This window comes from Suricata suricatta, chromosome 1 (genome assembly GCF_006229205.1).
Source record: "Suricata suricatta isolate VVHF042 chromosome 1, meerkat_22Aug2017_6uvM2_HiC, whole genome shotgun sequence".
In the NCBI taxonomy this organism is placed as follows: Eukaryota; Metazoa; Chordata; class Mammalia; order Carnivora; family Herpestidae; genus Suricata; species Suricata suricatta.
This window is the reverse complement of record NC_043700.1, coordinates 58,893,476-58,906,298: the sequence shown is the minus strand read 5'-3', so window position 1 is coordinate 58,906,298 and position 12,823 is coordinate 58,893,476. Positions and strand designations below refer to the sequence as shown.

Below are 12,823 nucleotides of genomic sequence, written 5' to 3'. Positions count from 1 at the left end.
CCCAAAAGAAAATGAGAACGGAATCTAAATATAACAATAAGGAAAGGTACCAAACCACAAGGAAAGAAAGAAAGAGAAGAAAAAAGGAGAGAGGAATTATAAAAACAATCAGAAAACAGTCAACAAATGGCAGTAGGTACATACCTATCAATAATTACTTTAAATGTAAGTGGACTACATACTCCCGTCAAAGGATATAAAGTGGCTGAATATTTTAAAAACTATTCATCTGTATGTTGCCTATAAGAAACTCACTTAAGAACTGAGGGCACCAGACTGAAGGAATGGAAAAAAAAGATATTTTCTCCACTTGAAGAATTTAAAGAGAAATTTAAAAATACTTAGATACAAAGGAAAACAAATATGATAAACCAGAATTTATTAAATGGAGTAAAAGTAATTATGAGGTTAAGTTCCTAGCAATACAAACCTATCTCAAGAAACAAACAAAAATTTCTTCAAATAAACAATCTAATTTTACTCCCAAAGGAACTAGAAAAAAACCAAATGAAGCCAAAGTTAGTAGATGGAAGGAAATAATAAATGGAATAGAACTTAATAGACAATAGAAAAAAATCAATGAAGTTAAAAGCTGGGTCTTTGAAAAGATAAAATTGATAAATCTTCAGTTAGACTCACCAAGAAAAAGAGAGGGCTCAAATAAATAAAATTAAAAATGAATTAGAAGTTACAACTGATACCATAGCAATACAAGGGATCATTAAACTAGTATGAACAATTATAGACAAGCAAATAGGGTGCCCTAGAAGAATTGGTTATGTTCCTAGAAACATACAATCTTCCAAGACTGAATCTCAAGGAAATAGAAATCTGAATATACTGGTTACTTATAAGGAGATTGAATTAGTAACTAAAAAGCTCCCAACATACAAAAGTCCAGGATGAGACTGCTTCATTGGTAAATTCTACTTAATATTCAAAGAAAATATAATACCTGTCCTTCTCAAAGTATTCCAAAAAATTGAAGAGGATGAAATGCTTCTGAACTTATCTTACAAAGTCAGCATTACTCTAATACTAAAATCAGACAAGGGCAGCACAGAAAAAGAAAATTACAAGCCAATATCCCTGATGAATATAGATGCAAAATCCCCAGTAAATTATTAGCAAATATTAGTAAACCAAAATAATCCATTAAAAAGATCATATACTATGATCAAGTGCCATTTATTCCAGGATGCAAGGATGCTCAAGCATGGGCAAATTAATCAGTGTGTTATACCACATTAACAAAATATAAAAATCAAGGAGAAATGGGTGATGGGCATTGAGAAGGGCACTTACTGGAATGAGCATTGAATGTTGTATGTAAGTGACAAATCACGGGAATCTACCCCCAAAACCAAGAGCACACTGTTCACACTGTATGTTAGCCAATTTGATAATAAAATTATATTAAAAATAATAATAATTGGGAAAAAGCCCATACAGAAGAAGCATTTGGCAAAATTCAACATAGTTTTATAATAAAAACTCTTAAGTGGGTATAGAAAGACTGTACTTTGACATAATAAAGACCATATATCACAAAATTACAGTAATGTCTTACTCAATGTGAAAAACAGATAGAAAACCCAGCATATGAGGGGCACCTGGGCGGCTCAGTCGGTTGAGCATCCAACTTTGACTCAGGTCACATGGTAGTGAGTTCGAGCCCTGCATTGTGAGTTCGAGCCCTGCATTGAGCTCTGTGCTGACAGCTCAGAGCCTAGAGCCTCCTTCAGATTCTGTGTCTCCCTCACTCTCTGCCCCTCCCATGATAAAGTCTGTTTCTCTCTGTCTCTCACTGATAAATAAACATTTAAAATTTTTTTTAAAAAAAGAGAAGAACAGGCACATGAAAAAATGCTCAACGTTATTAGTCATCAGGGAAATGCAGATCAAAACTACAATGAGATATCACCTCACATCTGTTAAAACAGCCTTGGTCAAAAAGACAAGAGATAACAAGTCTTTTTATTTAAAAAATTTGTTTTAATGTTTGAGAGACCCAGAGACAGCATGAGTAGGGGAAAGGCTGAGAGAGAAAGAGGCACAGAATCTGAAGCAGGCTCCAGGCTCTGAGCTGTCAGTACAGAGCCCCACACGGGGCTCAAACTTATGAACCGCAAGATCATGACCTAAGCAAAAATCGGCCGCTTAGCCTACTGAGCCACCCAGGCACCCAAAGAGATAACAGGTCTTGGGAAGGATGTGGAGATAAGGGAGCTTTCATGCACTTTTGTTGCCGCTGCAGAAAACAGTATGGAGGTTCTTCAACAAATTAAAAATAGAACTAGCATATGATCCAGCAATTCCACTTCTTGGTATCTATGTAAAGAAAACAAAATCACCAATTCAAAAAGACATATGCATCCCTATCTTCATTGAAGACTATCCACAATAGTCAAGATAGGAAAATAACCTAGATATCCGTCAATAAATGAATGGACAAAGAAGCCATATCTCACACACACACACACACACACACACACACACACACACACAGAGGTATATTAATCATGAAAATGAAATCTTTCCATTTGTGATAACATGGATGGACCTTGAGGGTATTATGCTAAGTGAAATAAGTCAGACAGAGAAAGACAAATCCACGTGAATTCAATTCTAATTGAAATCTAAAAAACAAAACAAATGCATAAACCAGAACAAAACTGAGATTCACAGATATAGAGAACAGAGTGGTGGTTGTCAGAGAGGAGGGGATTTGGGGATGTGAAGTAGGTAAACGGAATCAAGAAGTACAAAATTCCACTTATAAAGTAAGTCATGGAGATGTAATGTACCACATAGGGAATCCAGTCAACATTTTATTAACCTCACACGGTGACTGATGCTGATTAGATGTATTGTGGTGACCAGTTTGCAGTGTATACAAGTGTCTAATCACTATGTTGTACCCATGAAACTAAAATCAGAGTGTATGTCAATTGTATATCAGTTTAAAAAAGGATGAAATCATTTGTAGTGTTGATTATTCAAGGAGAAGTAAAAAAAATGTTTACTCTCAATATAGGAGACTCAAATGCCTGAGCCAGCTATCAAAGTTCATCTTTATATCATTAAGAAAGAAATAAAGAGGAGACAGTATTTCAGAAAATGATTTCAACTACCAATTAACTGCGAAGTCTGCTGTTAACCATAGTTATTATCTTAATCAGGAAGTAACTTTCAAGAATGATTCTTACTCTTAATAATAGGACTCTGTTTTAACCTATGTATGTATTTAAAACAAGCAAGACATATGTAAGTAGTATAAAAATGTATAATATTTAACACAGTGCTTAGGAAATTATGTCTATTCATACTGTGGGTGACTCAACATTCAGGCCAATGGAAAAGAAAGAATTTATTGTGTGAGATTTCCTGAGCATTTGTACCTAGTGGAGCAGGGCAATTCTAGTATGAAAGAGTTCATGCTGGAGATTAATCTTCAACAAATTTATGACTAGCTCTAGCTCAGAAACTTGAGATCAACTGTTATTCAAGGGCAATGTCTAATAAGTGCAGACTTTAGCCTCACATTTATATGCAAAATTAGTAAGTACAATAGGAGCCAGATTGGTATAAAGATTGTATTACTTCAATCTATTGTTTTTATTTTTACTTTTTTACATTTCTTTATTTTGAGAAAGAGAGAGAGAGAGCACAAGTGGGGGGGGGGACACAGAGAGAGAGCAGGAGGGAGAGAGAGAGAGAGAAAGAGAGAATTTCAAGCAGGCTCTGCACTGTCAGCGCAAAGTCTCAAACTCATGAACTACACGATCATGGTCTGAGCTGAAATCACTATGAGATCATGACCTGAACTGAGCCACCTGGGTGTCCCACTTTAATCCATTTTAGAATTTCCTTCAAGAAGAAGGTTCATCATCTTTTTTTTTTTAATTGTTTAGGGTGAGTTGTCTGTATCTCTGTTCTCTTCCCTTTATTCATGAAATAAATTCATTTTTCTTTATTTGGACCATGTATGGTTATATTGTTTTTATTTAGCACAAAACACTGAGTCATCTCCACGTTAAGTGCTCAATTATATGCCTCAGAATGTATGACTAAAGTTGCTTAATGTTCCACTTTCAGAAATTTTTATAAAGCATTTTGTCTTAACTAGAGAAGATCTTCCCATATTGTGCTTGAATTTGAAATCGCCATGAGCCATGGATTAATGTCTATAAAATCAGCTCCATAGCTTTATGAAAATCTCACCTTAGAATTTGATATGTCAAAACATACTTATTTTTCCTTATGAAGAAGAGAGTTTTAACAGTTGCTTCTGTGAGAGATTGGCAAGGTATTTCCTGAAACTGGTTATATTACAAATAGACACAGCAGATATTTGGGGAACACATATTTCACTCTACAAGCTGGTTAGTTCATTAAAAACTACTTAATGTGTGAATTCATTGGCAGGTAGACTAAAACACTTTGTTATTTTTATTTTTTTTAAGTTTTTAAATTTTTTTTGAGAGACAGAGAGAGACAGCATGAGCAGGGGCGGGTCCAAGAGATAACAGAATCTGAAGCAGGCTCCAAAGGCTGAGCCAGCTGTCAGCATAGAGCCGGACGCGGGTCTCGAACCCACGAACCGTGACATCATGACCTGAGCTGAAGCCGGATGCAGGGGACCAGCCCACACACCCCAGTCGAAAGGTCCCGAGTAGGGGGTTGGTGTCGGCGTGATATCTATAAGAAAGAAGACAAACAACGACAGACAAGACAGACAACGGGCATGGTGGAAAAGCCGCACTTTACTTAGATGGCCAGGGTCTTGTATACCACAGGTGATTACATCATTTCTTACATCGTTCAAGGTTTTTGAAGTGAAGACATGCTCCGGAAAGGATCATGTTTAACAGGACAGGTGTAAATATCAGGAATTATCAAGTCATTGCAGGAAAGGGATTCCCTAATAATAGTCTGGCTCCAAGCAGAAGATGAGCCTGCAGATTTTTATGAGGATATTTACATTTCTTAAGACCCCTCATCAGTTATGCATGGGCAAGATGCTCATCCTTTAATAGGCAGATCTTTTGGCAGAGGCTTGTGGTTTACTCCCAACAGCAGACAAAGAGCTAGAAAGCAAAGTAAGGGGAAGGCTGGCGCCACTGACCAAACCAAGTTGATTCAAAGCCTAAAAGTATATGTCTCTTCACAAAGCAATGAGAAAATCACAGGATGAATAGAAGCTACATGTGCGGCCCAGGAGGCCAAATATTGTTTGAGGGTTAATTTTTGCCTACTGGGCCCCAACAGCCGGATGCTTAACCGACTGAGCCACCCCAGCACCCCAGACTAAAACACTTTAGTTTGGGAGCTGGGTTCTGTAATATCAGGATGATTCTTTGATCCTTGGTGCTGAGTATACCAGGTTTCCTTATCACATGCAGAACACATGCCATACTTTGGTATCACTCAATTTCTTTGTCTTCTTGGAAATCTTATTAACGTGATATTTATATTTTTCATAGTAATACGGCAGTTGGAATAAACCCCTAGCTAGATGACTGTTGTAATAGTTCCGTTTTAAGCTGGAACTTTGAGTTTGGAATTCTAGGAGCTCGCCTTTGCAGTTAGATCTTTCAAAGCTTTTTAACATGAGCCACTAAAGCAGCTGTCTTCAGCTACTGAAATTATGAAAACAGAGTCACTGAGGTCTAACCTCTACTTGAGGAAATTCTCTGCTTCTGGAACCACTGCCACAGATCTACATTTCTAAGTCTGTTATTTTCAAATTTCAAGAAACAGTGTAACAATACAGATATTAACAGCCAGTTGGAAAACCTATTAAAAGGAAAATGTCCAGAAGTTACAATAGCAGTTGTGAAAAGTAAAGCAAAAATAAATAAATTATTAAGTTTTCAAGCATATTCTTCCTGATCAAAACACCCTCCAAGTAGAGGTTAGAATAGATTCATCAGAGAGAATCTTGTTTCAGTTCTGAGCAAAATCTGCTGCTGTTGTTTTTGCCTTTCGTGACAAAGTCACATAGTAAAGCCTGCAGTGTTTTGTGTACATACTAATACCGTTTTTATATTTTTCTCAGTGCTTCTTAGAAAGCCTCTAAAGCAAAAGATAATTTTTGTTGATCTTGGCCAATGTAGTCCTAAGAGAAAGGCGGAGTCTCATTTGGTAAAGATGGAACTTTTTATAATCATTCCTGTGTCGGAAAAAGCAGTGAGATTTTTAGAAAACACGTATTTATAAGAACATAAAGCATGTACATGAAAACAACCCAAAGTACGCTTTTGGTAATCCACCTTTTTTTTTTTTCCCAAAATGAACTTACTAATGACATTTAGTATTACTTTTTCAATGTGATGTTGAGTGAAAACTGGCCGTGTGTGCACACTTTTGCACGTACCTGGGTGTTCACATGTAGCTGCAACTGGCATTTAGTAAAGACCACGTGCAGGCTGTTCTTTTCGCTGTCTGCTAAAAGTCCTCTGAAATGTTTCTTAGGTCAAGAGTACAATTTTCTGAAGATGGAGCCTGGAGAAGTGAACTCACTTGGAGAAAGATACGACTTTGACAGTATCATGCACTATGCCAGGAACACCTTCTCAAGGTTGGAGTCTCAGGTTATACCTTTTGACTTTTAATTCCTTTCCTCTGTGTGGCTCCTGCCAAAGCTATGCTTAACGTTAGAATTCGAACTGCTTTCAAATACTGTTGCCCTCCAGTGCAAAAATATTGAATAAGATTTATAATCAACACCAGCATTTGAGATTTTAAAAACATGTTTTCACGTTTCCTATCAAATACATAAATTCAGATTAAAAATTAAAATGGCATAAATTATTTAAACTATTTGATATCCCTAAATCAATTTTAAAAGCCCAATGAAAATGACTATTAAACCAATCAGTATTTTAAATTGGCATAGCATCATTTAATGAAAACTAGGTATCCACAAATCAAATAGGGTACTTGATTGTTGAGTTGGAATGTTTATTATCTATTTGTGTTTTCTACCACGTGTTTTCTGTTGATCAACTACTAGTTATGCTTGAAAGTTGCTGAACTAATTTAATTCTCAAAGAACATATTATGAATATATTTTACCTCGTATAATTTAGAATTTCACCACTTTCATTAAAGATTTAACTCTATTTTTAAAGAACTTAATAAATTTGGGTTTGAATTACTTTATTCTAAAGATGACTTAGTCTAGGACACTGTTACCGGGTAAGGAATTTAGATCTGTCAAACCATTGAAGTAATCTCTGTTCCCCATTTATGCTCATTTTACATAATGAGTTAGGTCGATTCTAAATCATTCTTTTTGCCCACTTATGCCCATTTCACAAGTCATCTAATATCTATTTTCTTTTTTAAATTTTTTAAGTTTATTTATTTGGGGAGCAGAGAAGAAGAGAGAGAGAAGATGCAGGGCTCAGAGCTGCAAACCGTGAGATCATGACGTAAGCCAAAGTCAAGAGCACAACACTTAACTATCTGAGCCACCCAAATGCCCCTCAAACATCTATTTCTAAGGGCAGGCTTGGCAAGAAGATAAAAAAAATCAAGTTAATACCCCTGTCTTTTCAAAATAAATTCTGTTTTGCTTTTTTAAAAGGTTTTATTTTTTAAAGATTTTTTAAAAATAATCTGTACACCCAATGCCCTCATTGTTGGTTGAACCTACAACCCCGAAATCAAGAGCCTATGCTCCACCCACTGAACCAGCTAGACCCCCCAAAATAATTCTTGATACAAATTAAAGAAAAATATGTCAATGAACTTTTAATACTTAGACACATTTTTAAATTACCCTTCTTTAAAAAGACAAAACTGTATTATTTAAAAAATTGAGTGTGAACTGTATTTTGATGATCATTCACTGTATTTAATAATTATTTTCTACTGAGATGTGTATAAATATACATGTATGTAGTTTATACTTATAGTTTATATATTTATACAGTGTATGTGTATATATGCATATATATGTGAATATACATATATATGTATACATATATATCTTTTGGAATTGAATTTAAGTTTTGTTTGAAATACACCCATAAATTTGGCCTGAAATTAATCTCAGAGTTCTAAAACTTTATTTTTATATCAGTGTTTGGAATTGAATTTTCCATAGAAACATGTAACTAGTGGGATTTGGGTCCCCGTTCAGCTAAGGCACCTCTCATATGCTGGTGTATTATATTATTTAGAACTAAACTGACTTTTGATTCTTTGGCACATAGGAGGTGGTGGAAAGAGGAGAAAATTCTTTCTGTCTTTGATAGATGATGAATGTATGCCAAAGTCTAAAATACATATTTCCTCTCATTCTCTATTTCTTCTCCATGTTTAAATTGCTTCTTTGTCTTCTTTTCCATTAGCCATCCTGCTCTTGCTGCCTGAAGTCCATCACTCCCACCCCTGTCCCCATGGTGCTGCATGCTACCCAGTCTTGACCTATTATTTGTCTTATTCTTCCAAAATTATTGTTTTCCCAATGAACTTATATTAGAGTGAAAGTAACTATATCTACCTGTCAGAAGAGTTGACGCAATTAACATTGTATCATGTTTTCATCTTTAAAGAAAATGTTTATTAACTCATGCATATATTTAAAAACTGAATTCCAGGAAAAAAAATACTTGTCACAGTTCTTGGCCACCACCTCCAAAGTAGTTGAAGCTTTGTGTGTGTGTTAAATAACACTCCACATAAAATTTATAATCTTAACTATTTTTTAGTGTACAGTTAATAATGTTAAGCATATTCACAGGATTGTGAAACAGATGTTCAGAACTTTTTCATCTTGCAAAACTGAAACCCAGCTCCCATTAAACAACAATGACCCGTTTCCCTCCTACCAGCCCTTGGTAACTACCATTCCACTTTGTGCTTTCATGAACTTGGATACTTTAGATACCTCATTAAGTAGAATCATCCAGTATTTGTCCTTCTGTGACTGGCTTATTTCATTTTGCACAGTGTCTTCATGGTTTATCCAGGTTGTATCATGTGACAGGATTTCCTTCCTTTTTAAGGCTGAATAATATTCCCTTTATTTATTCATTCACTGATGGACGTTTAAGTTGCTGCCATTTGTTGGCTATTGTGAATAGTGCTGCTATTGATATGGGCATTCAAATATCTTTTCCAGACCCTGTTTTTATTACTTTGCATATATACTCAGAAGTAGGATTGCTGAATCATGTGGTAGTTCTATTTTTAATTTTTTGAGGAAACTTCAAGATGTTTTCTATAGTAGCTGCACCATTTCATAATCCCACCACAGTACACAAAGTGTTCCAAATATTCCATATCCTTATCAACATGTGTTATTGTCTTTTTCCTTTTTCTTTTTTTAAATTGTGGCCATCCTAATGGGTATAACTTGATGTTTCATTGTGGTTTTGATTTTCATTCCTCTGATGATTAATATGTTGAGTATTTTTTCATGTGCATTCTATTTGTGTATTGTCTTTGAAGCAATGTCTATTCAATTCTTTTGCCCATTTTAAAGTCAGATTATTCAATTTTTGTTGTTGAATTATAGGATTTCTGTATGTATTCTGGCCCTTTATTGGATGTATAATTTGCAAATATTCTCTTCTTCTTTCATCTTTGCTGCATAGAAGCTTTTTAATTTGATGTAGTCCCACTTATCTATTTTTACTTTTAACTGTGCTTTAGTATCCAAGAAATGGTTGCCAGATTCTATGTCATGGAGCTTTTCCACTGTTTTCCTCTAGGAGTTTTATAGTTTTGGGATTTGTGTTTAGATCTTTAATCTATTTTGAGTTAACTTTTTTATATAGCTTATATAATTACCTAACTTCATTGTTTTACCCATGGATATTCAGTTTTCCCAACATCATTTGTTGAAAAGATTATTGTAGTTGTTGTTTTTTCCCATTAAGTGTTTTTGGCACCCTTGTTAAAGATCCTTTGCTATATCCTTTGGGGTTTATTTCTGAAATTCTTATTCTATTCCATTGGTCTATAGGTTTGTCTTTTTACCAGTGTCACACTGTTTTGATTACTATAGCTTAATAATGTGTTTTGAAATCACAATGTGTGAGTTTTCCAACTTTGGTGCTTTTCAAAAATTTTTAACTATTGGAGGTTCTATGAGATTCCATATGAATTTTAGGTCTGTTTTTCTATTTTTGCAACAAATGCTTTTGAGTTCTGATAGAGATTGTGCTGGATCTATAGATCATTTTGTGAAATGTGGACATCTTAAAAAATTAAGCATGGCCTGTCCATGCTATCTATAAAAATGGAATGTCTTTCCATTTATTTGTGTCTTCTTTAACTTTTCTCAACAGTGTTTTGTAATTTTTAGTTTAGAAGTTTTTCACCTTTTTGGTTGGGTTTATTCCTAACTATTTTATTCTTTTTGATGGTATTTTAAATGGAATTATTTTCCTTTTTAAAAATATTTTTAGCGTTCATTCATTTTTTTGAGAGAGAGAGAGAGAGAAAGAGAGACAAAGAGACAGAGTGTGAGTAGGGGAGGGGCAGAGAGAGAGGGAGACACAGAAGCCTAAGCAGGCTCCAGGCTCTGTGCTGACAGATATGGGGCTTGAACTCACAGACCGTGAGATCATGACCTGGGCCGAAGTCAGATGCTTAACCGACTGAACCACCCAGATGCCCCTGGAATTGTTTTTCTTAATTTCCTTTTCAGATTCTTCATTGTTATTATATGGAATTGTAACTAATATTTGTATGTTCAGTTTGAATCCTGCAACATTGATGAATTTATTAGTTCTAACTTTTTTATGGACTCCTTAGGGTTTTCTACATATAGGATTGTATGATCTGCAAAGAGAGATAATTTTAATTCTTTCTTTCCTATTTAGATGCCTTTTACTTCTTTTTCTTGCCTAATTGCTCTGGCTACAACTTCCAATACTATGTTCAATAGAAGAGTTGACAGCAGGCATTTCTGCTTTGTTCTTGATCTTAGATGAAACGCTTTCAGTTTTTTACCATTGAGTCTGATGTTAGTGGTAGATTTTTCATTCATGGTCTTTATGTTGAGGTGGTTTCGTTCTATTCCTAGTTCATTGAAAGTTTTTATCATGAAAAGTGTGAATTTTGTCAGATGCCGTTTCTACATCAGTTAGATGAATGTGTGGATTTTTTTTGTTGTTGTTCTTCATTCTATTAATGCAAATATTTGAAATTTTATATATATTTTTTCTATTCTGAACCCAGGGAGTCTGTAAAAGTTTTAGTTGTTTTTATGCATGTCACTCATCGGCATATTTGGGTACTTACTTTCAGGAAGAAAAAGGTTAGAGGTATGGGACCTTTATATGCCTGGGTAATTTGTAATCTAGTCGCTTGCTAACTGGGATTGCCCATTTTTCATTAATAAAAGCAAAATTTTACAAAGTTTCCTTAAAACTCATAGCTAATTCACTTTTCTCATGTAGGTGGAGCAAATGAAGATTAGTAAGTGAAGCCTTCTGTAATCTGTCCCTGGACTATTGTTAGTGCCTCACTGAGGATAGACAGGAAGAGCCTACATTGCTTAATGGCTTGGAGGTGGAGGGAGAGAATTGGTAACTTCCTGACACAAAGAAAGAACAAAAGAAAGGGTGACATACCCCCTTCTGAATGAGAGGTTACCTCAGTAGAGAGAAGAAGTCAAAATTCATCATTCTGTTTTCTGAGTGTGAATATATTCATGCCAAGATGTCCTTGACCTTTTTAAATTGAACAGTTTTGAAAACTGGGAAAAATGAACCTTTAAAGGTTACAAATCTGTTTTTAGAAATAGAAAATAATGAATACTTTGTTGGTACAGAAGTACTGCAGAAATAGCAACCCTTCATTAATTTGGACTTAACCTACTTAATGTATATGGTGATTCATGAAGCGTAGTTGAAGAATGACTTTTCTCAATGCTACCCTATTTTTTAGCTCAACTTCCCCTTCAATTGCATTGGCCTAGCTGTAGTTGCATCTAATTAAGTATGTGCAAGCTCTCTTTTTTGCTAGTCAACTCCCATAAGTCATTAGTTTCCCCTTCCTACTTTTATCTCAAGTAGTATGCATCTGGTATTCTACAGATACTTAAATTTATAAAAAGTTCCATTCTCCTTTTGCATTATCCAGGTTTTATCTAAAGATCACTACCCTGACCTTGGAGCCAGAGAAGTTAGTCATAAAATACATAGATTGTGTCACTCCTCTGTTTACCATCCTCCAGATATTAACAGTTTTCCTCAGACTGAGAGTTACATTAGCTGTGTCACACTCAAACACTTTAAGGATCCTCCCATCTCTGAACAGGTGAATTTTCTGTTTTTCCACTCTGGAAGTTTCTATTCCCATTTACACACATGCCCTCACTTTCACTCCTTTCATGTTTGCCCAAAATGTCAACTTCCAAGTGATTTTTCCTTTGATCTGACTATTTAAAAGCTCCATGATCACTGGATAATCAATATCCATCTTCACTTCTTTTTCTCCATAGTACCTGTCACTATCTCAGTTATCAATCTTTTGTTTAATGTCTCTCGCCCCACCCTAAAATGTGAGAATCATAAAATTTTCTTTTATAAAAGGCTATAAATCCAGATGTACAACAGTGCTTAGTTAGCATTTCCTAAAGGGAGAATATGTAGAGATTAAATTTCTTTAAACTTCTAGTTTATATACAATGTATTCATTAAAAGTTTGGAAAGGCATATCATGTCTTTCATCTTATTAAAAATATTTTTTTTTACAATTTTATTCCTTAATTTCAAATACTTTTGAGGTATCTGGGTGGTTCAGTTGGTTGAGTGCCAACTCTTGAATTTGGCTTATTTGGCTCTGGTCATGATCC

General features: G+C 34.9%; 1 protein-coding gene across 1 annotated transcript in view; it reads left to right on the top strand.

The window, feature by feature from the left end:
• The window catches only part of TLL1 (tolloid like 1), a 203,824-nt gene that overhangs the window by 103,277 nt on the left and 87,724 nt on the right, over positions 1-12,823 (top strand). The window contains exon 7 of the mRNA XM_029939149.1: positions 6,478-6,583. Coding sequence (XP_029795009.1) covers positions 6,478-6,583 — 106 coding nt within the window. The remainder of the gene's footprint in view (positions 1-6,477; positions 6,584-12,823) is intronic.